Source organism: Alligator sinensis, unplaced genomic scaffold, assembly GCF_000455745.1.
Source record: "Alligator sinensis unplaced genomic scaffold, ASM45574v1 scaffold386_1, whole genome shotgun sequence".
NCBI classification, from domain to species: Eukaryota; Metazoa; Chordata; order Crocodylia; family Alligatoridae; genus Alligator; species Alligator sinensis.
Genome location: NW_005841996.1, coordinates 328,148 through 355,847, shown reverse-complemented (window position 1 = coordinate 355,847; position 27,700 = coordinate 328,148). Strand labels below are relative to the sequence as shown.

The following is a 27,700-nucleotide window of genomic DNA, read 5'->3' as shown; positions in this document are numbered from 1 at the left end:
CTGCTGATCCAGATTATGCAGCAGGGCTTGACACAGATGATACTATTGCTTGAGTGGTTGGACATATTTTGTCCTAATGAGTTGCACTCTCTAGCTCTTTCTGTCTCTGCCCAGTTGGGTAAGTGCATTGAAACTGTTGGAGTTAGGCATGTTCTGATCTCCTTTCATACTCTGACATAGATTCTTGAAAATGAACTACACACATCACATCTTGGATACAGATCAAATATTCATATAATGTATCTAGCATATCCCATCATCACAGAAAGTACACTTTTCTTCCCAAAATCTAAGTAGGTTCCTGACTCCTCCCCCTTTTTTCTGAGGTCAAGGAAAAAAGCCACTTGTGAAAGTTCCTTCTGCTCAGTACTCCTACACTGCTACTGCAGTGAGAAACAGAGTGATAGGAAAAGGCTTTTAAGCAAAAATTGTTGTAGGTGATATCTTTTATTGTGCCAGTTATATAGCTGGGAGGGATATAAACAGGCTTTTGGGTATGAAGTACAAATTGCTTATTTGTCTGTTAGTTTTTATCAACCTAGTATATTACATTTCCCCAGTGTCCTGAACATCCTTTAATATCCCAGGCTGAGGGACATTGTTTCATAGATTTAATTGATTCGTAATGTGCTGACTTCTAACAGTTTCTGACTGTGTGGCTTCAAATAAATCCATCAAAGATGCAGAAAAGGTTTATGTTTTGCCAATAAGTCCAGTTTTTGAAACTGCAATGGAAAAATGTAATTGTCTCTATCCTTATGATGGCTTAGGTTTAGCTCTTATACTGGAAATGTTTAGATATTCTGTTTCACAGTCCTGATGTTGTTGAATGATGAGAAGCATTGGGTTCATGTTTCTGTCCTGTTCCATGGAGAGTTCTAGCTCTCTAGCTGCTTTCTCTTTTGTTTTCCCAGCACATTGGCACCACAACAGTGCCTTTCTTGGCATGTCTAGACCATCAAAGGACCTTGCTAGGGAGCATCACAGTGAAGCACACCATGTTAGTACAGCAGACCCTATACCAAGGGACCAACCTATAGCGTGGCAGAAGTTCACAGCACAGTGGCACCTTTAATCTCACTGAGTGGGTGAGGGGCAAAAACTGCAGCATTAATTGCCTTGTAGCCATTCAGCAGTTGAGGGGGGAAGAGGTGCGCAACAAGAGAACACAATTAAAGGTGCTGATGCACTGCAAACTTCCACTTCAATTTAGGTAAGTCCCTACCTAAATGAAATGGATGTGGTCTGTCCCCTTTGGTAGGGTGCTAGGCATGCTCTGGTAAAAGTATGGAGTGGGCTTGCTGTACTTTGTTTGGGTGCTTCTGGCCCCAGCCTTTGACACTTGAGTCATTCCCTAGCCCTCTTCCTTCCAGAACTACTTCTCTTTTTTTTCAGTTACATATCATAGGTATCCACATCATTCTTACCCTTGCACCCCTTTTTATAGGAGCTTCTGAGGAATCTGAGATCTGAGGAATGTGTAGAAGACACCTCTTGATGCCACCTTATTCTGCTTCGGGGCTGTCCAACTTCTGGGAAGCAGGGGGCTGTGAACCCCCAGGCTGTATGGCCTTCATACTGTGGGGGTGGCCTCCTCGGGTCCCCTCTGCTGCAACTCCTCCCTGGTCCCCCTCCTACTATCCAACTAGTGGCTAGGCAGGAGCCTGTGGGCTGTCTGTCAACCTTTTGTGGGCTGCCAGTTGAATAGCCCTGTTCCAGTTAATACTTACTTTCTACCCAAGAATGCAGTAGACTGTTTCAAATCTTCTTGTGACAACTTAGTGGTTTAGGTGGCTATGCTGAGGTCTAAATAAATATTTTGTCAAAGATTAGTTGATATAAAGTAGTAATAATATATATAAGACTGGCTGTCTTATGATCTTTCAACAGTATATCTATTTTTTCTCTCTCAGTTAAAAATTGTCCTCTTCATAGATTCTGGAGGCTTTTTAATAATATATCTATTTTCAGCTATTAAAAAAAATATTAGGCCCTCTGAATGAGCTGGCTTTGGTTATTGGAATTGGTAGAGTGGTGTTACTATGTTCTGTCTGGGCTAAATACCCTGCTTCTCAGAAGAGCTGTCTTAGCCCAGGAAGAGGGCTCCATTAATATTTCTTGCATCTAAGCTAGCTTGTTCAATTCTAACTTGGGTTTCTTGGCACAGCACAGCATTATGCTGTATAACCATACTCTTACACCTATATGAAAATCAAGTACAGAAAAAGAATTCAAAACACAATTTCAGAACTTCTGAGTTGTGCCATTTGCCTTAATAAGAATTTTTTTTTCAGGCAGCAATCCAATCACAATTAGATGGGGTACGAACTGGTTTAAGCCAACTGCACAATGCACTGAGTGATGTAAAGGACATTCAGCGATCTTTAGTAGATGTCAATAAAGATTGGCGTCAGAGTATCAACACCATAGAAAATCTGAAAGGCGTTAAGGATGCTGTAGTTCAACATAGCCAACTGGCAGCTGCTGTAGAAAATCTCAAAAGCATTTTTTCAGGTAATCTTAATTTAAATTTTTTGGTCTATGAATTTTGGTGATTGCAAGTTGGAAGAAAGTGTGTTAAAATGTCATTAAAATACCTCATCAAAAAGCAACATGTTGAACTTGTCTCCCCTTCCTTATTTAATCATTTGACCTGTTATGCCAAATTTGCCTTTTATTGTATTATCTATAGCCTCAGTATCTTCCTTGTGCTTGTTTGTGTCTCACAGCTGAATTTAAAATTACTTTGCATAAGGTACAAGAGAAATAACACCTACTGACATAGTGCAGCAAGTGTATGGGCACAATGTAGCTTTTGTGCAATTGTATGGATATTTAAAAAGTAAAAGGAAAGTTGTCTTCCATTGATTTTAAGATTCTGTAACTCAGCAGTTTTAGCCTTTAATTAAAATAAAACATTGTAATTAAAAGGAATAAGAACACTAAACAAAAATGTTGAGAATTACTGCTCATTTTTAACATCTCCCTGGAGAGAAATCATACTAGTAAATAGAATTGTTTGACTTGCTCTACAATCTTTCCCTTGGTGCAGTTATGGTTTCTATAACCTTTTTTTTATATCCTTTTTATATTGCACTAATTTTAATTTTGCCTTTTTCTCCTCCCTTTCACCCCCACCAGTTCCAGAGATAGTTAGGGAGACCCAGGACTTGATTGAGCGAGGAGAACTTCTGAAAGCCCATCGGAATTTGAGAGACTTGGAATGTTCTCGTGATGACTTGATGTATGAACAGTATCGTATGGACAGCAAGAACACTCATGACATGAATCTCATTCATATCTACTTTGGGGAAATTCAGAAACTCTCTGAGGAGCTAGCAAAACAACTTTGGATGGTAATTGAAAGATCTCTTCTTACTGTTCGCCGAGATCCAACCTTACTTGTTTCAGTTGTCAGGATAATTGAAAGGGAAGAGAAAATTGACAAGCGCATGCTAGACCGTAAGAAACAAACAGGGTTCATTCCCCCTGGCAGACCAAAGAAATGGAAAGAAAACATGTTTGATATCTTGGAAAGAACTGTGAGCACCAGGATTGAAGGCACTCAAGCTGATACTAGAGAATCTGACAAAATGTGGCTTGTGTGCCATCTGGAAATTATTCGTAAATATGTCCTTGATGACCTGCAAGTGGCTAAAAATCTAATGGAAGAGCGTTTTCCTCCACAGTATGACATTTTCAAAAAGTTGTTAAACATGTACCACCAGGCTTTGTCCATGCGCATGCAGGAACTGGCTTCGGAAGATCTGGAAGCAAATGAAATTGTTACCTTTTTAACATGGGTTTTAAGTACATACAAAAGGTAAGGTCATCTCATTGTAAATGCTTTTTTATTAGAAATGGAAGGCATAAGATGTGTATAACATACCTTTGAATTTGATTCTTACTGATGAGGGTGAAGGCATTTGGTGAAAATAAATATTTGCTGATAAGTCCGTAGCATTTGTGTCGAATCTGTTCCATGGGCATATGGCATAGGATTATTATGCTTATTAGGCATCCTGCTTTGGTAAGTATGCATCTATGTGCTAGGGAAAAAAAGTGTCTTTTAACAATCAAGGTTGCTGTTGCATTTGTTGTTTGCTACTAGTTGAGTTGCTCTGTAGCTAAAGGCTAACATTCCTTAAAATAGCTTAGAATTTTCTAACTTAGTGTGATCTCTTCCCTTTTTTTATTTCAGTAAGCTTGACATTTTAATACAGTAAAATGATTCAGTTTACTTCATGTTTATAAATTTGGTGGAGTGTTGTCCAGAATATAAGGGACTGGAAGCTTTCTGTATGTGCACATGACCAAAATATTAGACATTTTGTGAGAGCCCCCCCAAAATAAGTTTGTAATTACTCTACTTTTTTCCTTACTCCATTCAGCAAGGGTTGGGGCTCTTTGAATTCCATTTGGTATGTGATTAACTTTCCATTGAAATATTTCCATTATGGGATTGTAATGGTTTGTGTATCTTGAAGAAGTTCTACCCGGGTGTTAGCTCATGTAATACTGTGAAATTCTGTTTCTGGTTTTGTTTCAGGTAGCGTGATTTTATTTATTTATTTATTTTGTTAAGACAACTTACCACATTTTTAATGGCTATTATTCTTAAAATGTAGTGGGGAACAATTTGAAAGATAAATACTGCCTTTCCAGTGTATAGCCTTCAGGGAACACTTAAGATCTGTGCATGCCTAGTGGTATTTAGTCTCATGGCATATGAATCATACTTCTGTTTTCTCAACATTTCTCATTTGATGACATTGACTAAGGCAGAAGTTGGCAACATTGTGCAGTAGGGAGTCTCTTTATTGGGGTGGCTTCATTCCAAAAGTAGGCCACTTTCAAACCTGCCAGGAGTGGGAGCCAGAGCTGTGGTTACCACTTCTCTCTTCTCCTCCCACCCTGCAGTACCACCACTGCCACTCAGGGTTTGAATTACACTCCAACTCGTGGGGAGAGATGTCTGTGGTGGTGGCAGCTAGAAGCCAGAATGAGCCACTGCTGCCTTTGCTGCTTAGAAAGGTGTGGGGCAAGCTTGGAGCTCTAATCTCTTATGGGGGAGGAAGCTCTCATCTCTTATGGCAGGGCTCAGCTCCCTTAAGCCCCACCCCCCCGTATTGCGAACCCTGCTGCCACCTGAGCAAAGTCCCTTGCCGCTTAAGTGCTGCAGAAATCCCCTTGTTCTGTGGGCTGGGTGAAATGACTTTGCACAGACTGTGGGCCATAGGTTGCCAACCCCTGGAACAAGGCCCTGAGCTATGCATGCTTTTTTTTCTGTTACAGCCAGTTGCTCTGTTTCTCTATCGTTTTCTGACTGTCTGAATCTGCCCTAAACCTGTTAGTGATTCAGTAATATCCAAAGTAGAGGCAGGAAATATTAATCATACTACAAATATTTCTGTTGGCAGCTTCAGGTGGAATTTGAGACACACTTCTCTTTGTCTTACAAACATGCAAACAAAACCCACAATGAGCAGGACGTGAGGGAGACATATGGTTGGGAGGTTTAAGGGAGTTAACAGGTTGAATTTAGAGCTAGCTGAGTAACATAGGAAGGCAGCTCTGTGTGTGGGCATGTTTCTTACTGTTACAAGCATCTTGGAGGAAAAAAACTATAACTGGTAGAAAATTGTACATCACTGATACAGTTGCTGCCAGCTCTTCCTCTGCATATGTTTGTAGGGAAGGCAGGCTGCATAGATATCTCCCCTCTTGTCCTGGTCTTAAATTACTGGGAATATACTTTGCATATCCCTTTAAAGGAGGGGCGGGCATTTATTTTGGGCAGAGGTCCACTTACTGAGTTTTGGCAAGCCATTGAGGGCCGCATGACAGGCAGCCCAGGGCAGATTAATATTAATTTTCTAAATTTTTTTAGGGGCCCTGTGGGCTGGATAGAATGGCCTGATGGGCCACATCTGGCCCCCGGGCCGCATTTTGCCCACCCCTGCTTTAAAGGAAGATAAACAGCGTACCTCCTGGTTTGCTGGTGTCATTCCTCAGGAAGCAGGCAAGTCAACTTAAGGAGCTGGGATGCATCCATGAGTATGAGGACTTTGCTAACAGCATGCACATGGAGAGTTGCAGGATTAAGGAAATTTGGAGAAAGGACTGTACCAGGACCAGTGTAACAAGGTGGTCTGGCCCTTTTTAAGAGGGAGCAAGCATCCCTATTGAAAAAAGCCTAGCTGTGGGTGCTTGGATAATGAGCATCCCAATAGATCAGTGGTTCTCAACCTTTTTTGTACCAGGACCCATTTGTAAACATTGATGGCCAGTACTGACCCGCTGCCCCTCACTCCTGCCCTGCTGCCCCCAAGTCCCCCCGTGTGTGGGGCAGGGGTTGGGTGTGTGGGGCTTGGGGGTCCCAAGGAGCCCTTTGCAGCCTGGAACTCTGCCAGCCTGCAACAGAAAAGTCATGATTTCCTATGTTTTTCTCCTTAAAAGGAGAATCCATTTTTAAAGTTTGTTCACAACCTTTTAATATATTCTTGTAACCCACTTTTGGGTTGTGACCCATGGGCAGAGAAACACTGCACTAGAGGCTTAAAAACCCAAAGGAGAGATCAGGAGGCAAGCTGGGTGAAAAAGCAGTTTGCCGGCAGGAGGCAAACTGTAACCTGAATAAGCTTGCTACCACGAAGTGGCCACACTGTTGTGCTGGTGCCAGAGCCAAAGGGTGTGCCCTGCTGCCCAGAACAGGGCCAGAGCTTTGTTGGTTTATTTGTTTGGTATGCAAAGACTATTTTTTTATTTGGAGGACAGGCTAGGGAGCTCATCAGGGAGTAAAGCCAGCCTAAGCATCCTGCTTACAATCAGCAAAAAAGGTTGCCATCTTATGCAGCAACTGCTCTACTCCCCACTTAAATCCACCAAGGTCAGGAACTGCTATGCAGTGGTGGAATAAAGAGAAGAGGAGCAGAAGACTTCACTAGCTGGGGAGGAAGAGCCATGTGTCCCAAAAGATGAGCAGGTCATGGCCACGTCTTCTGAGATTTAAAAATTAAAGATGGTAAGGTTGCCAGAGACCCCTTCTGAGGAGAAACGAGGCATCCATCTGCTGACCAGAGCAGTATTTCCAGGAAATGTTCTGCCTGCCTGCGTTGCCCAAAATCCAGGATATGTTGGAAAGGTTGCAGTCTGGTAGTCTATCATCTGATGCTGCTTATCCACTCAGGTCTTAATAATACTGCCAATATGAGTCCTGAGCCGATCAGAAGAGATTAGAAGCCACAGGGAAAAAAGGTGAAGAAGTGAGGGCTACAAGTGGTGTTTTTCATTAGTCCTCCCTGTTAACTGTAAAGGGCTATGCAGGATTAGAATACTGGTTGTACAGTAGAACTTTTGAGGAAAAAATGGGATTCGTCTGACAAAGTGAACAAAAACAGTTAAGACGAGACACGTATGGCCCCCAAGAACTTGCTGGGCAACTTTTTTCACAAGGTAGAAGAGTTTACTAAAGGAGTGGCTATTTTAGATTTAAATCTGACTAAAATAGGTAACTTGATAATTACCAAATAAGAGTTCATGCTTCTAAGGTGGGCAGGAGTGAGAACCTGCAGAAGAAGAAAAATGGAGTTAAAAAAACCCCCCAAAACAAAAGAAGCCCCAACTGTACTGAAAGTAATGGTTGGCAAGGCCTCTGGGAAGAAATTCGGTTGAGGTGGGGGTGGAGGAGGGAAAGGAGTTCAGGAGTTGTGGAAATTGCTGAAACCCAGTATTAAAGGCAGAATGGAAAACTACCTTGATGCAGAGGAAGATTAGGAACATTAGAAAACTAGTAAAAATGCATCAGGAGTTCATAAATAACCTGAAAATTGAAAAAGAATTGTATAGAAACTCAGAGTAGGAACACGTGATGAATATAGGTGAATAGCACACCCATATAATGATGAAATTGGAAAGGATACAGGACAAAATAAGTGGGATGAAGTTCATCAGGCCCTGCTGACTTGAACTCATTTAAGCCCATCAAAATTGCAACTATAGCTAAGTAGAGGGACAAAAAGCAAGTGGTGTTCTAATCGATTTTTCCTGTGCAAGGCAAGGGTCCAAGCAGAGACCATTGTATCCTGGATGTGAACATGTAGCTGAGATGGTGGTGTCAACATGAGGGTCTTTGTCGTCTTCAGCAATGGGCAGATGGTTTTGGAAGGAGGACTGCTATCAAGAGGTGGGATCCATCTGATGAGAATGGGGAAGAATATCTTTGAGTGTCATCTGGCCAGCCTAGTAAGGAGGGCTTTAAACAAGGAGGATGAGGGATGGTGATCAACACCATCTAGCAAGAGAGCACACAGTCCAGAGGGAAAAGGACTTGAAGAAGCAACGTAACTCTGGAAAAGGGCCAGAGAGCTACAGGGCTGCAACAAATGGCATAAAAGGGAAGCAAGTAGGTTAAAATGTGAAATGTCGTATGCACATATACAAAATTAAGAAGTATGAGAATAAACAAGATAATGAGCTGGAAGCTGCAACTTATGAAAAGAACTATGATGTGATTGGCATCACATAGACCTGATGGGACAGCTCTTATGACTGGAATGTCGACATTGAGGGTTACACTCTGTTTTGGAAGGACAGGGTTGGGAGAACTTTACCTCAGTCTTCACAAAAAAAAATGAAGTGGTGGCCAGACACCTAATAGGGATTATCTGGATAACGAAGGGGACAAGCTGACAGAAGCAAAAACAAAAGAGATGGTTAGAGAGCTTTTGTTGGTTCTGAATCAATTCAAGTCAGCAGGGCCTGATGAATTTCATCCCAGGGTCCTGAAGTAACTGGTGGAGGAGGTCTTGGAGCCCTTAGCAATGATCTTCACAAAATCATAGGAAACAGGCCACGTGCCAGAGGACTGGGAAAAATCCAACATAGTGCCCCTCTTTAAAGGCAAAAAGAAGGACCTAGGGATCTATAGACTGATTAGCCTCACCTCTACCTGGGAAGTTACTGGAGCATGTCCTAAGGAGGCCATTTGCAAGCATGTGGAGAAGGAAAGGCTGGTCGCAAGCAGCCAGCATGGATTTTTGAAAAACAAATAGTGTCAAATAAATGTGATCTTCTTTGACAAGGCACCTACTTGAGTGGATGAAGGGAATGCTGTGGATATAGTGTATCTGAACTTCAGCGAGGCTTTTGACAAGGTTCCACAGGACCTTCTCATAAACTAACTGCAGAAATTTGGGCTAGATAAAACGTTTACAAGTTGGATAGATAACTGGCTTAATAGCTGCAGGCAAAATGTAATTATTAACAGGTCCATGTCAGAATAGCAGGAGGTTTCAGTGGAGTCAGGGTGTTTTGAAGCCTACCTCAGAGGCACTGGATGTTGGCTACAGCCAAGGCTGGGGACTTTGATTGGGATGTGCCAGTGCTCCTGCTGAGACCAAAGCCAGATGTTCCTGGCTAGAGAGTCTTGCCCCTCCACTTAGGGTCAGACCAGTTTCCATATTTGGGGTCAGGAAGGAATTTTACTCCCTGGTCAGAGTGGTATGGACTGTAGGGTGTTTTGTCTTCCTCTATAGTGGCGGGGCATGGCCCTTTACCCGGGATCTCCTGAGTATATATTGACAGCATTTCATAGAAGCAGGGCATTAGCTGCTGTGGTTTCCCTGCTTTCTGTGGCAGGTTAGGGTGTTAGGTTTATGTTGTGTCAGGGTTGATGGTAGTCTTATGTAAAGTTTCAATTATGGATTGTATAGGATGGTTTGGATAGGCAGGGGGTTGGACTAGATGACCTCTGGAGGTCTCTTCCAGCCCTACTTCTCTATAATTTTACATTATAACAACTTATTTGGTGCTTTCTTTCAATTTTCTTATGTTGATTTATAAGCTCACTTAAACCTGGGAGTTTTAAAAGTTAACTATGGATGTGTGTTTATCATTGTCCCATCAAAAAGGATTCAGTAAGCAGTATATAGAAACCTGTACTAAAAACTCTGGTCCTATTTAATAGTTTGCACTAATACAAGTATCTGTCTCTGATGTCCAGAGTCAGAACATCGTTTCTTTGTACAAAATAGAATTCTTAATGGGTCATCGCTTACGTTTCCCAGAAAGAATCTAAGGTTGAATTCCTTTGTTCTAACTCTGAAGTTTCTTTACATTTTGAATATAAAGTGTTCAACGTGCCTTTTTAACTAAAGGGGTTTCAGAAACTTGTAATAGTCACCTGTTGTAGTTTTAGAAAAAAGGTTACATATTCAAGGTTACACCAAAAAAGGTTACATATTCATGTTTTCTTCACTTTTTGTTTGTTCATTTGCAGTATGTTTTCTTTTTCTTTCAATTCAGTGAAGAGATGATGGGAAATTTGGAACTGGCCCCAGAAGTGGATGTAAACTGCCTGACTCCTTTAATTTCACAAACTGCGGTAGACCAGCTTCTCAGCAAATACATGTCAACGCTTACTGTAAGTAACGGGAATCTTGGAAGTACCTTTAAAAATACCTGAACTTGATTCTTTTTTGTGGGAAATAAAAACAATGTTGTAGGGACAGGGTGTACTTTTTTCAGAACAGTTTATTGTAGAAAATGTTGCTCGTATGTATTTAGTTATCATCAGGGATCCAGGTTTTCCATTCACTGTGGAAAAATGTGGATTTTCTCCTTTGAGGGGGGAAAATGTGAAAAACTGTGGGTTTTCCCTTGCAGGCTGACAGGAGGGGTGGGGGCATAGACAATGCATAGCGGGATAAGGGGGCACCATGGTGAGGGAGGGAGTGGGGTAGGGCTGGCACCTGGGACTACGGGCACTACCCAACCAGGGCAAGAGTCCAGGACCGGCTGGGGAGTGGGATGGAGCTGTGGGAGGCTCATCTGGGGAGGCTGGCTTCCTGCTGTTGTGCATACTCCCGGGGTGTGGGGCATGGGAGGACATGTATCCCCCAAGATTTATGTGCGGGGCAGGGAAGTATGCTGCTCATTTGGGGTCCTGGCTCCCTGCCATGCTGCCTTCCCCACCCACCCTGAGCCGACCTCTGGGGGATGCTGTGGGCCAGCAGGCAGGACCCAGCACAGGAGGGCCAAGAGGTTCAATGCTGCTGCCAGGAGCCCTGTCTTAGCCATGCTACTGCTGCTGCTGGGCAGGCAGGGGGTACTTCACCATGGTGGCACAGTTGGTTTGGGGCTGCCAGTAGCAGTAATGGCAGCACATTGAGCCTCTCTGTCATCCTGCACCAGGTCCTGCTTGCTGGCCCACAGAGGCCCCCGGAGGGGAGGGCAGCAGGGCAGGGAACCCTAAGCCCTGCAGCAGGCAGTCTGCCCCCACCCCTCTTGAGCTCCACCCTGGCCATCCTGCCCACGGGGTAGTGGGAGGCGGTGAATCCAGGCTCTGCTCTGGCTACAGCAGCTGCCACTTCCCTTGTGTGGTAGCTGGGGCTCAGGTGCTGCTGGGAGGCAGCAGAGTGCTGCAGTCCCTGGCCCTGGTCCTGTAGCCCTGGCAGCTGGGGTCCCCCTCCATCAGGGCTAGGGGTTGCAGGAGGCAGTGGGTCAAGAGTGAGGGGCACCAGAAGGGATGGGAGGGTGGGGGGCTGTGGGTTGGGAATGAGAGGCACTGGCAGGGGGCTGTGGGTCAGGAGTGAGGGGCACCTGGTGGGGTGGGGAGCTGTATTTCTAATCAACAGGATTGCCATACTATTCTTTTTTTTTTTTCTTAAATCTTTCTAGCTAGAAGCCTTTGTATTCTATCGCCCTTTTCATAATAGTTTTGTATTATGTATTTTAGAGTCTGTTATGCTTTACTAATTTGTAAGAGACACAGTTTATACCTTTAGCTTCCAATATGTTTTCACTCATTCACTCCCTCCCTTCCTCCCTCACATTTTGGAATGTCTATGCTTATTCTAGGGCTTCCTTATTTATTTTGTATATGATGACAGTGATCAGGGAGTAAAGAGAAATATTCGCAATTTTATGGCAAAATTTTGCAGCCAACTGATTACCTCAGGTGCAGTACTGTACAGATCCAGTAGCGTTCCACTAAATATACGAAGAGGGCATTCAGAAAGGACGCGATACAAAGTTTGAAAAGGAGCATTCTTTTAGGGTTGATAGGGCTTTTGTCAAATACATTTCTCCTTGTGTTTTTTTTAATGGGAGATTTTGCTGATAAAGATGCCTCTCATCTCGCTTAGCCAGCACTGCATAGATTTTTTAAAATCTATTTGCTCTTCATTTGAAAATACACAAATAAGGTTGTGGGTGGGGGGGTTAGGGAGGGGGGTTTGTGTTGGTTTGTTTTGGTTTTTTTACCGTTCAGGGTCATAAAGCAGAGTTCTGTTCAATCTCTGAGAATACTGTTAGTTTTTGAGTCCCAATTTCCTAACACCAGATATATTAAATATATTAAGAACTCCATAAACTATAAAAAGCAAGATGATCCCAACCAAAGTCAAATAGAAGGCAGTTGTTACTAACTGTTACTAATTTTTCTAAATGTTCTTTAATCAAAATGTATCTATTTTCTTTATCTACCATTCTGTCTTTTAATACAAAAATGATATGCTTAGCCCTTAAAATCACTACCACATTACTATTTAACTGTCTTGGGAAGCAATGCAGTGGTTGTGCCTACCATATCACAGGGGTTTTTTTTAGACTTTTTCCATGCCTGGCCTGCAGATGGATTTCTTGCAAAAGCTCAATACTAGATCTATTGTTCTTATTGCTTGCAAAACCCTTCCTCTTGTAAAGGGCTGAATGGCTCTGTTAACATTTATACACTTTATTTTTATTTATTACTTTTTTTTTATTGGCTCACCCATTCCTCTAGGGGCTGGGGTGGTGCAGGTGCCGAGGCATATGGTTGACAGGTCACAAGTTTGAGGCCATAGCAGAAGTGCTCATGGCGTGACTCTGTTAGATTCCAGTGAATCTGTGAATTCTGCTAAATAGCTTATCACAAGAACAAGAAAAAGGAAAGGACCCATTCCTCCCAAGACTTACTAGTTTGTGTCATTTTTATACGTCCTGTTTTCTAAATAAAATTCTGCTCTGTCAGGTGAAGCCTTACCAACATTCTTCTAAGCCAGGGTTTTCAACCTTTTTTGGTCGAGGTACCCCCGGCGGCCAGTCAAGAAGTGGGGAGTCCCTTGGTGGCCAGTCAATGAGTGGTGTGGGGGGTCTCCTGCACAGCAGCAAAACCAGAAGTGCCACTGTCTTCTCCACGCCGCTGCCGTGTACCCCCTGGAGCCTTCCAAAGTATCCTCAAGGGGTATGCGTAACTCCAGTTGAAAACCCCTGTTCTAAGCTGTTTAGTATCACCAGGGATAATAACAAATATAACTAGCACTGTATTTACCCAAATCCAAAATGACTGATTTTAAGATGACCCCCCAATAATTAGATTCTATACACTAAAAATTATAATAAATGAATGCATTTTCCATGTATAGAATCTAATTTATTGCAGGGAGTTGTCCTAAACTGCCTCCCCTTCCCTCCTTCCTGCTGCCGCAGGGCAAGCAGTGATGCCGAGACAGCCAGTGGGGAAGTCAAACAGCGTCACTCCTTGCTACTTGTTCCCTTTGCCACTTGCCCTATTCCCTGCTGCCAGAGCCTGACCTCCCTGCCACCGCTTCCATGACTTACACACTGTAGCTCGGGCTTTGGCCCTGCTCTGGACATGGGCATGGACCATGTGGTTGCTCTGGCCCCAGCCCTGGCCTGACCATGTAGCAGCGGTCGTGGCAGCAGCAGCTGCTGCATGCCCCAGCTGGGGCTGAAGCACCTGTATGCTCCATACCCTGGCCCAGACTGGGCTGCAACCCAAGCCAGAGCTGTAGCTGTGGTAAGTGGCAGTAGGAAGCAGGGGCCAGTGATGGGGGTGTGGCAGGAAGCTGCTCTGACCCTGACCCTGGTATTGGGCTTGAGTTGGAGTTCAGCAGCTGCCTCCCACTCCCTTATATTCAAGATAAGAGGCTTATATGGGGGGGGGAAATCTCATCATGGATTCATGTAAATATGGTATATCGCTTGGTAAAACTACCTTCATTGCTTTACATTATAAGAAATAAAGAATATCTTGGCTGTATTTTAATCTGCTTAATATACTTGTATTATTCTTTTGATCCCTGGGTGTTTCCTGTTATGTTCTAGCCCTAAAATTAACTTCTAATTACTGAAACCCTTCCAGGTTCTTTCTTCCACCCTGAGTATTTACCCTCTCATTTGGATTCAATTTCCCTCTCATTTGAATTCCCTGAACTATCCTTATTACAGTCTGTCATTCCCCTGGTGATCTTTTTGCTATTTTTTAAGGCATAGTGTTAGCCTATTTCTAGTCCTCTGGTACTTTGTCTGTCACCCATGAATCTGCAAATGCTGTTACCAGTGGCTTCAAGATTTCTCCTGTTCCTTCAGCACCTGGGATGAATTTCATTCAAGTTTTAACAGCTCTCTGTGAATTTGACTTCATAGGATGAGAGAAAAGTAGGGCAGGAAGGTACCTCTGAATGTCATCCAGTCCAACCCCCTGCCTCAGGCAGGATCATCCCTATCCAAGCCATCCCATACAAATCCTTTTCTAACTTGCTACTAAAACTACACAATCAATTATGTCTCACTATGAGTCATAACACCCTAACCTGCCACAGGTAAAAGTAGGGAGACAACAGTGCTCAGTGTTTTGCTGCTACAAGAGATCCAAGGAAGAGGGTAAGCACCCCCTCACCATCCTCCCCTCAGCCCCTTGTTTAGGAGCAAGTCCATACAAATCTGACCACTGGGTAAAATTCCTTCCTGATCCCAGATGTGGCAATAGATCTGACCCTGTGCAGTAAGGCAAGATTGGCTAGCCAGAAACCTCTAGGATTTAGTCCCAGCAGGAGCACTGTCACAAGCCAGTCAAAATCTCCAGCTTTGCCTGCAGCCAGCATCCAGTGCTTTTGAGGAAGGCAGCCATCCCAGTCCCTGACACCTGTAGCAGCAGGAGCGGGGAAAATTATTTCCTGGCCTTGTGTTGTAAACAGCAATGCTCGGAAGCATGGGACACACTAAACACCCTCCATTTTGATCTGCAGTATGGGTACAGCAAATACAACTCCACATATCACACCCTCTTACTGGATAGTCAGAACTCCTTTTTATATCCCCTTCATAAATTTATGCTAGCTGCTTTTAAACTTTCATAATTAAAGCGGTCAAGGAACTCTGTTTTATTCCCCTGCTCTCCAGTATTCTTCTGCTTTAGGCTGCTCCTTATCTCCCAGCAATCTGTGTGTTAGAGAGGTTCCTGGGCTTCTAACTGTTACTCTTTACAGAGCACTCCAGGTGTAATTACCCCTAGACCATCACTAACCAATGTTTATCCAACCTCTTCTTGAAAACCTCCATTGATGGAGATCCCACAAATTCCCTAGTCAGTCTGTTCCACCGCTTCACTGTTCTAACAGTGAAGAAGTTTTTCCTGATATCCAAGTTAAACCTCCTTTGCTTCAACATCAAGCCTTTGATTTGTGTCCTGCTCTCTGCAGCAACTGAAAAAATGTGTCCTCCCTTTTCTTTATGGCAGCCCGTCAGCTGTCTGAAGACTGCTGTTGCAGGCAAGGAGGAGTGAAATCCACATGGCCACATAGGTACAGATGGGCAGTCAGACAATCACTGACTTTGAGATACTGGTGCTAGTGGTAGTTACCAAGATGCAGGCTAGGAATGAATTAAAAATACCTGTCAGAGGGAAATAATCAAGTCAGAGCTGGAGTTGCTAGAAGAATAGTGTTCTGACAATGTCAGATCTATAGTTGGCACTTGGTAGGAGTTATGATGGAGGAGTGGGTAAAAAATTAGTTTGGAAGATAGTCCCAGGCACAGAATGGCTTGAAAATCGTAGTGTCTCAGAACTGGGGAGAGGTGCAGGACCCAACCCGTATTGACCACATCGTTCATCAGAGCCAAAGAGAGTGAGCATTGGAAAGTAGGGAAGAAAGCACACCCTGCAGTTGGTTAAAATAGTATGAGGTTTCCCCTGTGAAGTTTCTAGTGTAGAAGCAAGGTCATGAGCTGGTTCATTATAAAAGAATGGAGATGAGACCTTTTTCTTACTCTTGGTATATCAGAGCTTTGTTGCCCCTTTCTCTGTTGGCAGGGTCCAGCTATCATGTGAGGCTATAGCTTCTGACTTCAAGCCCTTCAAGATCCTGTGGCAAATCTGTAGGGCTGGAAACTCTCTCAGGCAGGGATGTCAGACACATGGTTTGTGGGCTGGATTTGGCCTGCAGAGCCCTATCATCTAGCCTACAGTTTTGCCTGTGAGTTTTAAACTGGCCCTACACACCATACACAGCATCTGTTAGCCCTGATCCTACACCCCTTATGGGGTGCATGGAGCCAGTCTGGTGCGTGCTGCATGGACAGGGTTGGAGCCGGGCACACACTGAACATGGTGTGCAGGGTCAGTCCAGGGCACTGCCGCATTTGAGGCTGGTCTGTGGGCCTGATCCAGCCTGTGGACCAGCCCAGCAAACCACAGTTTGATACCCCTGTTCTAACACCGTTATCAGTGCCAGACAATATTGCTGGGACTCATTGAAACTTGACTATCAGCTTTGCAGGCTATGAGGGCTCAGAACCCTACTGGAACCCAGGTGTGGAGGGGAGTTAGTTATATGCTGATAAGTTTTGGGTGAGGTTGATGACTGTCTGGACCTGGTTTGACTAGACATGTCCCTCTGGAATGCTGTGAGGACTTGTCTGGTACTGTCTTAGCTGATGCTAAGGCTGACGTAAATTGGTGCATGGACCTGGCATTGAGCCCTTGGTGCTGCAAAGATGATCTCAGCTTTGGGTCTAAGATAACACCAAGGGACCTCTCCAGGAGGGAAGACCCTCAGCTTCTTCTCAAGGCACTTGGTCTTGGGTATGAAGGATTAGCATGGAGCAAAAGCCCAGCACTCGAGTCTGTCCCAAGTGAAAAAGACATCTTAAATGACTTTTATAGCATTGAGATGATAGCATTAAAGAAGGGACACAAATGAAGTCCTGGTGATTTCTGGGAAGTGCAAGACAAAGATGTAAGAGGGAGCAACCTTCCACCTTCTCAAGAAGAGTAACTGAAGGGAGTCAAACTCCAAAATGAGGATAAAGACACCACCATGGGAGTGCCTCATGGCAGTGTTAAAACCAGTGGGTAGGGAAACATGAAAGTAACAAACAGGCTGGAGGAGAATTGCCAGCTGTTCTTCCTGGGACATGTAAGAGACTGAATAAAACTTAATGAAGGTATAAAAAATCCTCTATGATCTATAGAACCTGTATAAGAAGTTGGGGGTCTGCTTCAGTTCGTTAGGCCTAAGGCCATTCAGAACTTCAACAGCGCTCCATCTCAGACCAGCAGTTCGAGAGGCAAGGATAAGCAAGAAATGCATACTGCCCCTTTATCCCCTTGGCATGGGACACATTGCTAGAGGGCACAGAATGAGAGACTTGTGGGTGTATGGACAGTTACTCGCAGGAGAATCTTGCCTTTGTTTATCTAAAAGCCAGTTGTTCCCAGAACCATTCTCAGATATTCATTTTATACCTGCTCAAATTGGAGAGCATCACCACCACTGGTTTTTTTAGAATATGTTATCTTAGAACTTCAGTTGTATTGAATCAGGTCCATGTTACTTCCTGTCTAATATTTTATCATCAGCAGTGACCAGATCCTTCAGAGAAAGGTACAAGAACCATAGGCAGATGTGGGATAATTTCCTCCTGCCCGCTCCCAAATCTTAGAAATCCTCATAGTCCTCTTTCTTAGAAATCAATTGAGAGCTGAGCCATGAGGATTAATATTACATTTTTACAGCATCGTGGACATTATTGATATTCTTGTTAACCATGTAAATATCTTGTTTGTTTTGGGATTTGGAAGATCTCTTTAGTTACTGGCCAAGCTTCACTTGATTTGCTTGGAATCAGATGAGATTGTAACCTGAGATTAGTATCGGGTTTTTTTGGGGGGGTTTTTTTGTTTTTTGTTTTGTTCCTAAATAGTGCAGATATCACTTTGGGGTATGATACTAGGTCCAGCAATGATGGATATAATGGCAGTCACTTCCTCATCTATTTAACATTTATCCTTAGTCACGAATAGGGATACTAATCTAAATGCTGTACCTTTTATTCCATTGTCCTGTTTTTATTCTAGTATGCAGCTTCCCTTCCCCCAACCACCCTTGTTTTTAATTTTATTTAATTTTATTGCAGTCTAACATAATTGGTTGGCTACGAAAAGCATTGGAGACGGACAGAAAGGATTGGATAAAAGAAACTGAGCCAGAAGCAGATCAAGATGGGTACTATCAGACTACACTCCCAGCCATAGTTTTCCAGGTATGAATCTAAAAGACATTCTGTTTTTTCTGTTGTACAGAAAACAAGAACAAAACAAGAAAACTAGGACAGCTACTTGCAATGTAGTCTTTCAGTAGAACAATCTGGAAATAGATTTTTCCCTGTATTTTGTCACTATTGGATGGGTTCTCTTTTCTCATTATGGATTGTTTACTTACGTTTATGCTGAAATAGTGAACATTCAAAGCATTTAAAAGTTTCATGGTTCAAAAATAAGAATATTAATCTCAAAAAAGGAAAAAAAAGAGAAAAACCTCTGACCTTTTTGTTATCCTTCATAGTTTCTCCCTGAATTAATCCCATATTGATCATACTTTGGCTCCTCCTTCCTTTGCTGTGTGGTACCATTACAGGAAAGATGATTAAAAACTGACAATTTCCATTCTTTCCAAAGACAGCACTGAACTAATAGGATTTCCATCCATCTCTCCTATTTTCATTAGATGGGAACCTCTTTTAAAAAAAAAAGAAGGACATTTTAGGTAAGGATAGGAATCAAATGAAATATTCAGTATAGTGCCTGGGTCCAGTGAGAAATACTCTTGCAGTCTACTGACTTAAAAGCTGTCATACTGATAAATGGTTTTGTTCTTGGTACTTCTTTTTTTTAAACTAGTAGATTTTGCTTTGCTCTAGTACTGCTTGGCAGTATATGAATTTCTGTGATCAGTTTATTATGCCCAGCCTGTTAGCTGTTTGTATTGCAAAAGGATACCAGTAACTTTTTTATTGGCATAGGGCAGGGGTATCAAACATGGTCTGTGAAGCCATTTCACCCAGCCTGTGGGGCTTTGAGTGGATTAAGGTTGGGACCTGCCACCTAATTCTTAGCAATGGAGCTGTGATAGGCATGTGTCAGTGGTGGCGGAGACAAGTAATGGCTGTATTAACCCCTGTGCCACTGCTCACCCTGCTGCTGACAATGTTCCCAGGTCCAGATCTGGCCCAGCAGGTTCCTTGCAGTCTGGATGAGTTTGACACCTTTGGCTTAGGGCGTTCACAATAAGGGTCAGATGCTGTATGACAATACAGGCAAGGTTTTTTGGGTAAACTATTGCAACTATTTTAGTTGGTCGGATATCGGATTGATCTAAAGACCTTTGTCTGCCTGTGTCCTTAGACCAACATGTCTACAACCTATACATATGACAATAGATAAATACCAGTGAAATTTACTACCATAAATTACGGGAGTAACTGTAATGCCATGTCCATCTCCAATCAGAATATTATCCCATGTTTGTATCACGAGTCCAGGTACTGGACTATATATTTAAGCTATTTCTGATTTTAGATGTTTGAGCAGAATCTTCAAGTAGCTGCTCAAATAAGTGAAGATTTGAAAATGAAGGTTCTGCTTCTGTGTCTTCAACAAATGAATTCATTCTTGACTAGGTAAAACAATTTGTTCTGTAATCTCTTAATCCTTTCTTTTTCTGTTCCATATTGTCACCTGCATTTCCCTGTTGCCCAGTCCCTTTTCTCTCCCACATAAGCTGCTTAGCTATATGGTCCTTTTTATCTCTGGACATGGTATGTGGTTACCCTTTTTCCTTTTCTGCCTCCCTCTTAAGGAAGTTCTGTCTTATTTGATGGCTGGCAATTTCAAACTCATTAGTGGCTGTACTCTGAGGTCAGGTCCTATTTTTTTTCACTTTTGCAATGTAGTAAAGGCTCCTGATAGAGTCATCTGAGCCAAGTACCTCTTCCTTGTATTCAGCTGACTTTCTTTAAAGAGTCCTAGATGCATGTGGAATCTGCTGGAACTTAGGAGATCCAGCACTATGTGACCAATTAGCCTCCCACAAAACCCTGTAAGCATTCAGTAGGCCATCACTGAGTACTTGGCTTACTGTTTGTGCACTTTTTTTACACTTGTACAGTTTTTTGTCTGTTTAATACTATTATTTGTGTTCTTACCAGGTACAGAGAAGAAGCACAGTTCTATAAAGAGGAACACTTAAAAAATCGTCAGTATCCCCAGTGTTATGTTCAGTACATGATTGCAGTCATCAACAACTGTCAGACCTTCAAGTATGTATGCACAATTGGAAAGTGCTATGAAAAATTAGTATTCATTATTGATGTCAATTTATAAGGTAATAAATACAGATGTCTAATTTGAGTGGCCCTCTTAGACAAAACCCTACCAATATCCCTTTTTTTTTTGCACCAAAAGGCCTTCATCTGAGATGTCAGCTGACTGCAGGAGGTGGGGAGGGAGGTCCCAAGCCTTCAGAAGTATAGTAAAGGCAGACACTGAAGCTGGCCACTGAGCAAAGACAGATCAGACTAAGCAAATTGTTCACCATTCAGAGCAAATGAACTAGCCACACCTTTGCAAATCTTTTGGTAGAAGCAAAATAACTATTCTTTGTGTCCCACAGAGCAAAGTCATGATCATTTAAAAAAAATCTTTATTCATTAGTTTTGACCTGCAACACATACTCCAGCTATCTTGGCTTAATTTTGATCTCTCACAAGTCACTATAAACCCAGATGATGTATGTGGGCAAAACTAGGGAGGAAAAGTTTGTAGAGCCCACTTGACTATAAAATCTTATTCAGCTTTTTTGATATGGTCCTCTGGCATCATTTCTCCTGCTCTTTTGGCAGTGTTCTGGTTTTGTAGCAAGTGCTGGGCCCCAGGGATGGCTATGACTCCCTCTGGTAGCCTTGCAGCTCCTGCTTCACTCTGGCTCTCTGGGTATTCTCCCCTTCTTCCTTCCTGCCATGTCTTGATGTAATTATTTAACTTGGAAAAGGGAGGCTGCTCAGGGATCCCCAGAGTGAGCCCTTGTATGCTAACAGGCTGTGTTCTAGCACACTAATAGCCTTTAGGGCTTAATTTGTGGTCACTGACTTCCCCTATAGCACACCCATGCCTTGCACATGTTGCTGTTCAGTCACTCTCCCTTGTTAGGGTCTTGGCCTCCTTGCCCCGTTCCTCTTGCTGGGCCCTTTAGCCCAGGCCCACTGTGCTAGTCCTGGCTTCTGGGCTCCAGCCCTTATCTCACCTGCTATGGCTCCCTGCCCAGCTCTGGATGCCAGGCTCTCTGGCTCTGTCCCTGCCCAGATCTGGGCACTAGTGGGACCTCCTTCACCCCTGATATAACCAGTGGTTTGGGTAGTGACTAAGTTACAACACAGGATTAAGCCCTCTGGCTGTAACACAAACTCCCAACTGGGTCTGAACACCTACACCACCTCCTTGGCTGTATCCCAAAGCTTCCCCCTACCTCGAGTCATTTCCACTGTAAGTCATCAGCATTTTACTTGAATTATTCTTAGGGAAGCCCAGGTCAGCCAGGAAGTCCTCTGCAGTTCTCCTGCCCAGGAGTTCTCTCTTAAGTAGCCTCCAGGGCCAGACTGCCAGCCCTAACTCAGGCCCTAGGCTTATATGCTCCCTAAGCCTTGCCCCCTTCTGGTTGGGTGACTACCCTGGGCTGGCTGCAGGCGTCCCCCTTTACCTTGCTGGGCAGCTCTTTGCCTAGGCAGGCAGCAGCCTTTTCTTGCTGCCTCCCTTCTTACAACTGCCCCTGTTTAGCTGCTCGGGCTCTAGCTGCGGCAGTTTCTGTCTTAAAGTAACAGGAGCCCTAGGCTCCTTGTTACTTGGTTCCACTAAATTTTGAGGGCCATCAGTCGATCTATTGAGGTCCCTCCCAACCCTAGCTTTTATGAATCTACAAAATATGTCCTCTGCTCTGACAGGAAGATAAGGTTTTGTAAAGTTTCATAGGTTGTAAGGTAAGAAAAAAATTAGGTCATATAGTCTGACCTCTTGCATATCATATGATATTCAGTTTAAACTGTCAATTGTCATTTCTAGGATATGGTCAGACTAGTACATTTCAGTCTTCAGGGCACAAAACTTGTGTCATGCAGAAAATAGGATGGACTAAGGTGCCACCAACACCCTGGGTCCTTGCAGTGACAAGGAATTGATTAGGTGAGATAGATATGTCCATGTGATCCTAACAAATAATCTGTCTTCTGTGTTTTGACACTTTGGTCCATAACAAGGATCTAATTTCCAGTTCCCTAATGTTCCCTTTGGACCCAAACACTATCACAGAGGTGTGTCTTGTTACATGGACAGAGTCCTTTACTATCTACAATAGTTCTGTGGTGCTTAAGGCACTATAAATACTTGAGCTGTTGTAAATAGTTTGTCATCCGTGTTACAGCACTGAGCATTAGCAACTCTGCTTGTTTCAGCATCCTTGTCACCATCAGCTCCCATGGGGATTTTACAATATAATATGGCAGTATGTATAACAAAACCAGTTACAACCTAGCCCTGCCCTGGGATGTACACCAAAGGTGAATAGGGAATCCAGTTTTGGTACAGAAAATTTTCAGCTTTGCAGGTTGATACAAGTTGACAAGTTACTTCCCTACTTATTCCACATTCTTTCAGGGTATGTTAAATACCACCTTGGTTCTACTTGAGCCATAATGAATTCAGAAAGACCATCCAGTTAAATTTCTTGTAGTACTTAATATAGGCAAAATTTAGTAAAAAGGAAATTAAACTTTGCCTTTTTTGCCTAGTATTACCACTGCACACTACTTCAGGATTAAAAGACTCAGCCTTATGAGCATCCCTTTGCAGCCTGCCGCAGTTTGCATGTCTGTAGCATACAATTTGTCATACGTGTTCTGTAATGTGAGAATTGAAGGGACATAGTTGAGTGTCAGTGAAGGGTTGGTTCTAAATCTAGATGCACAGACCATATTTATTTTTCCAAACCATCAGTAATGAATATGTCTGTTATTGCATCCAGGCTCTCAAACATAATTTAATAACAATCAGAAGTACCATACTAGAGCACTAGGTCTGTCAGAATGGTTGCTGAAAAGCTTTATTGTTTGTCACAGAGACTCTATAATCAGTTTGAAAAGAAAATATTTGAAAAATGAAATGGAAGAGGGAATGCCAAGCAGTCATGCAAACATGGATATGACTTTAGACATCACTGCCAAAGAAGGATGCTCTAGCCTACTAGATGAAGTCTTCATGGATTTAGAGGTTAGATTTTTTTTTTCTTTCCTCCAAAAAGAGCCTTTTTTAACATGCAGTTCAGAAATAATGTAGTTAAGTATGAGACTTTCTTGGCTTTTAGGTGTTTTTTGTGTTGCCTACCGATCAGTCTGTTAGCAGACTTTCACTGTTGTTCTTCACTGCACATAAACACCATTAATGTACTCTGTTAAAAAAGTACATTCAATAAAAGTGGTTTTAGCAGTTTTTGTCCATCTAGCTTACATCTTCTAGCACAATATACTTAGATACAGGCAGTCCTTGGACTTAAAACACAACTGATTCCTGAAAACTGTGTCTTAAGTCAAAATGTTGTAACTCGGAACCAATTTTCTCAAAAGATGCAATGTTATAAATGGGGGATTGGTTCCTGAACCAAGGCCCGATACACTATTTTCACTAAAAAATACCCCAGAATTTTGTACTCTATCAATTATAGATGAGTAATATAGCTACATTAATGTATTTATATTGTAAATAGCAATCATACTGATTTTGAAGGACTTCTTTGAGGTGACTTTGCTGGACTTTTTGAAAGGCTCTTGGTTGGACTTTTTGAAGGGTTCGTAGCTGGAGTTTTCTTAGGAGTCTTGGCTACAGGTTTTTCTGGAGTCTTGTCCGCTTTCTTAAAGAAAGCGTCCAAGGAAGTTTGGACACGTTCTCCAGGGAGATGAGCAACGCAGCAAATTTGTTTGCTGGCATGGCATCGCATTGGATCAAGCATTGTAAAGTCGAAACTGATGTCATAAAGTTGAAACAGGGTGTCAATTTATAAACAGTGTAAGTGTGAAACGTTGTAAGTTGAGGACTGCCTGTACTCGAATGCTATACTAAACCTATAGTGGGTGGGAGCATAATATACTGTTTGTTTGGGAAATAGCTTAAGTATGTGATCTTAAATTACTGTGCACGTGCAGAAGTGGGCAGAATTCAAGTTGTGTATGCAATCTTAACTGACATTTCCTGACCTATTAGTTCTTCAATGTGAATCATATAATTTGTTGTATAGAAGAAACTATATATATAATTTTTTGTATAGAATTTCTCAGTGAATATGGATATTTTTGTATTGACAGAGGGGGTAAACTGAGGGACAGTAAAAAAAAAAAAAAAATGCCGCGCCCCCCTCCCCCCCCCCATTTTGCAAGATTCATAAAATAACGGTTTGCTTATGAACTTTTGGAGCTGTTCAGTTAGATTCTTATTTTTCATTAGGTGTTTAGTTATTATGAGGGAAAAAAAATCCTTCAAGCTGCAGCCTTCAGTCACAAGCTTCCTGCCATGATTTCTTAACTTCCTGCCTATTTTTTCACATCAATGGTGTCATATGTAAAATGCAGTTCATCTTAATATATACGAAATATGAAGGAGATAAGAAGCTGAGACTTCCTTAGGAAGGGAAGGAAGTAAGTGAGTAGACATTGAGAAGAATTCTTAGCACGTACAAAGTTGATGCCACCAGGTTTGGTACATGTCTGTCATGTTATGGACGAATAAACAGTCAAAGAGGAGGAATCTGTACTAGCCAATAGTAGCTTAGAAAGGAAAGGGAGGAGCATGGAGAGATTTATATAAGTATTGCAGCAGCTTCTAAGTGCTTTCCATTAAATGTGTAAATATTTTGTCTTCAGCTAGTAAATTCCTTGTTCCTGAAAAATTTTCGTTAAGTGTAGAGTATTTATAAACTTTGTTACCAGCTCTTGTCTGGAACTGCATTTTTAAAGTATGATGGAAAGTGATTTGATGGATATGGTTGAAAAATTGTTCTGATTAGCATTTCATTGTGTTTTCTTTTCAGCCACATCTCAATGAGCTGATGACAAAGAAGTGGCTTATGGGATCCAATGCTGTGGGCACTATCTGTGTCACCGTAGAAGATTATTTTAATGATTTTGCAAGAATAAAAAAACCATATAAAAAGGTATTTGCACAATATCTTGGGGAAACTTCAGTAATGTATCTTGACACATTCACATTTTTGAGCAATTTATTGTTGATTTTTGGAATCCAGAAAACAACAATTGGGTGTGTTTATTTTTTACTAATAAGCTATCACAAAAAAATCAAAATTCCTGCATTCCTCACATCTTTGTTCAGTCAAACACCTATAGATTTCATCCTTGGAAGGTTAGGGCTGCAGGATTTGGCCTTAAAGAGAAGTTTAAGACAGAATGTGTCACTAAAGAATAATATGTACTACTTATGTTTTCAGACGAAGCCTAGAAAGGTACATTTTTCCTCTCCAGAAATGAACACTGTAGATGTGTAGCACATTCTTGGAACTGCACATTCTGAATTCCAGAATCAAAATTTAAAAAGGTCTGCTTGGGACCATAGGCTTTGACATGTGCCTGAACTCATGTTCAGAATACAGTTTATAGACACACGTTGCCATAAGACAGCCACTGTAGGTTGTTTCACTGTTTGCCAGTGCATCGCTGAACTGTTCCCCCCCTGCCCCTCCCCAGCCTTTTTTAAATGTTACTTTGCTTGGGCATTTTCTTTAACTAATTTAAACAGGGTTTTATAGTTATCCAAATAGGTGAAACTGAAAGAGGTCAAGGTTTAGGAAAGGTTTCTGTACATAAAATGTGAAACACTCCAAAACTACTTGTATAAAGAGGATGTTGAATATGTAGCTTATGCCTCCTTAGTTATCAGGCTCATAGGACCAGAAAATTGTTTAGCATCCTTTCGATTGACTTTTAACTCTAGTGAAGACAATTTTGGCTGCTTCACCACAATATTTTAAAGGCTTGTAGGTTTTGCTTATTATGACGTAGCCTATTTCATTCAAAAACACTCAGGAGAAAGCACGTCACCCCTAAAATTAATACCTTTTCCTTGGATAACCTTGTTTCATGGGATACTTCAGTGATTTTGAAAGAAGTCTTCTTCCTACACAGACTGCTACCAAAAATTAGTCTTGGTACTTCGGTACAGTTGTTGTCATCTTTGTAGTATGAAGCCTTCGAGCTAAAACAGGTTTTTGGCAACTAGCAGAACTTCAGTTCTATCTATCCCCTCAGCATCAACGTATGTCTCTTAAGCAAGGAGGATGTAGTGTAGCTTTAGAAGTAGATGGGAAGCATCTTTCCCTTCCTGTTTATTTATTACATTTAAAAAGTCCCCGTGCCTCATTTGCATGAAACAGCTCTTTCAGTTTTTTTTCCAGAAAAAAGAGAGCGAGAGAAAAACCTGTCCCACCCAGAAAATCAGCCAGTAGCCTGTATGGTCTGTAATTAAACTGAGAGGAACAGGGACTTGAACTTGGACCTCCCATTACCCAGATCAGCACCCTGACTACAGCCTGTTATTCTGCCTCTGTCTCTCTGAAATCTTTCCCATTCAAAGTTTCATTGAACCTGGGATGTGAAAAGATTTGGTTTCCACTGAAAAAAAGCATATTGTAAATAAATTCCCAACTCATTTTAGTACAAGCTTAACTTCCTTTGACCAACTGCTTTGTTGACACTGTGGGAGCCCCTGGAAAATGTTTACGAAAGAACAGTTTTCTCATATACCACATATCCCCAAATCAGACATACACCAGGCTTTTGGGAAGGCAGAACAACGAGGAAAAAGTGTTTTCAGAGTTATGGCTCCATAGAGCAGGGACAGAGCCTAATCTTCAGCTCACTTGCTTTCTCTTTTCTGCTCAGATAAAAGCCTCAGCCCTAACTCTTTCACATCCAAATTGTCAGCAGATTTCAGCTGGTCCGCTAAGAGCTGAAACTGTAGCTGATACTGGAGACTGGATTCCATGAGCAGCTCTAGGATGTTAAAAAGAACAGGCTGCAGGGCTGTAAAATAGGGGAAGACAGACCAGGAATGGCTAATAGCAAAATTGGCAAAGGAATAGCTTGATTAATGGGACATCAAGACAGTTAAAAAGGAGAGAGGCTCATGGAGTGGGGTGTGATTAGCAAGTATCATATAGATTATAATGAGCTATGTATGCGGGCCGCCTCCCAATCCCGTCCATGTCACCATGTGCGAGCCGGGAGTGATATGTGGACCCGTCTTTGCGCACGCGGGCTGTGGCCAGCAGCCCGGGCACGCAGGGTCAGAGGAGACCGTGCGGCGGCAAGGCACGCACGGGCTAGAATTAGTCACAGAGGCGTAGTGGTTGATTTAAAGATTATTTACTTACACCCAAGATGGTCGCGGTGTAGGCTGGACAGTTTCCAGGTTCAGCTCCGCTTAAATCCTCGTTGAAGGACTACAACAAATTCGGTTCTTGGGCCCCGGAGTTGTTAAGGCTCCGCGGGTTCGGCAATTTCTTTCCCGCGGAGTTGTCGAAGCTCC

General features: G+C 42.5%; 1 protein-coding gene across 4 annotated transcripts in view; it reads left to right on the top strand.

The window, feature by feature from the left end:
* Positions 1-27,700, top strand: part of EXOC3 (exocyst complex component 3) — a 41,727-nt gene that overhangs the window by 6,682 nt on the left and 7,345 nt on the right. For all 4 annotated transcript variants that reach the window (XM_006021498.3, XM_014518914.2, XM_025201488.1 and 1 more), the window contains 8 exons: positions 2,295-2,514; positions 3,142-3,823; positions 10,306-10,423; positions 18,202-18,327; positions 19,643-19,743; positions 20,272-20,382; positions 23,230-23,380; positions 25,191-25,313. In XM_006021498.3, coding sequence (XP_006021560.1) covers positions 2,295-2,514; positions 3,142-3,823; positions 10,306-10,423; positions 18,202-18,327; positions 19,643-19,743; positions 20,272-20,382; positions 23,230-23,380; positions 25,191-25,313 — 1,632 coding nt within the window. The remainder of the gene's footprint in view (positions 1-2,294; positions 2,515-3,141; positions 3,824-10,305; positions 10,424-18,201; positions 18,328-19,642; positions 19,744-20,271; positions 20,383-23,229; positions 23,381-25,190; positions 25,314-27,700) is intronic.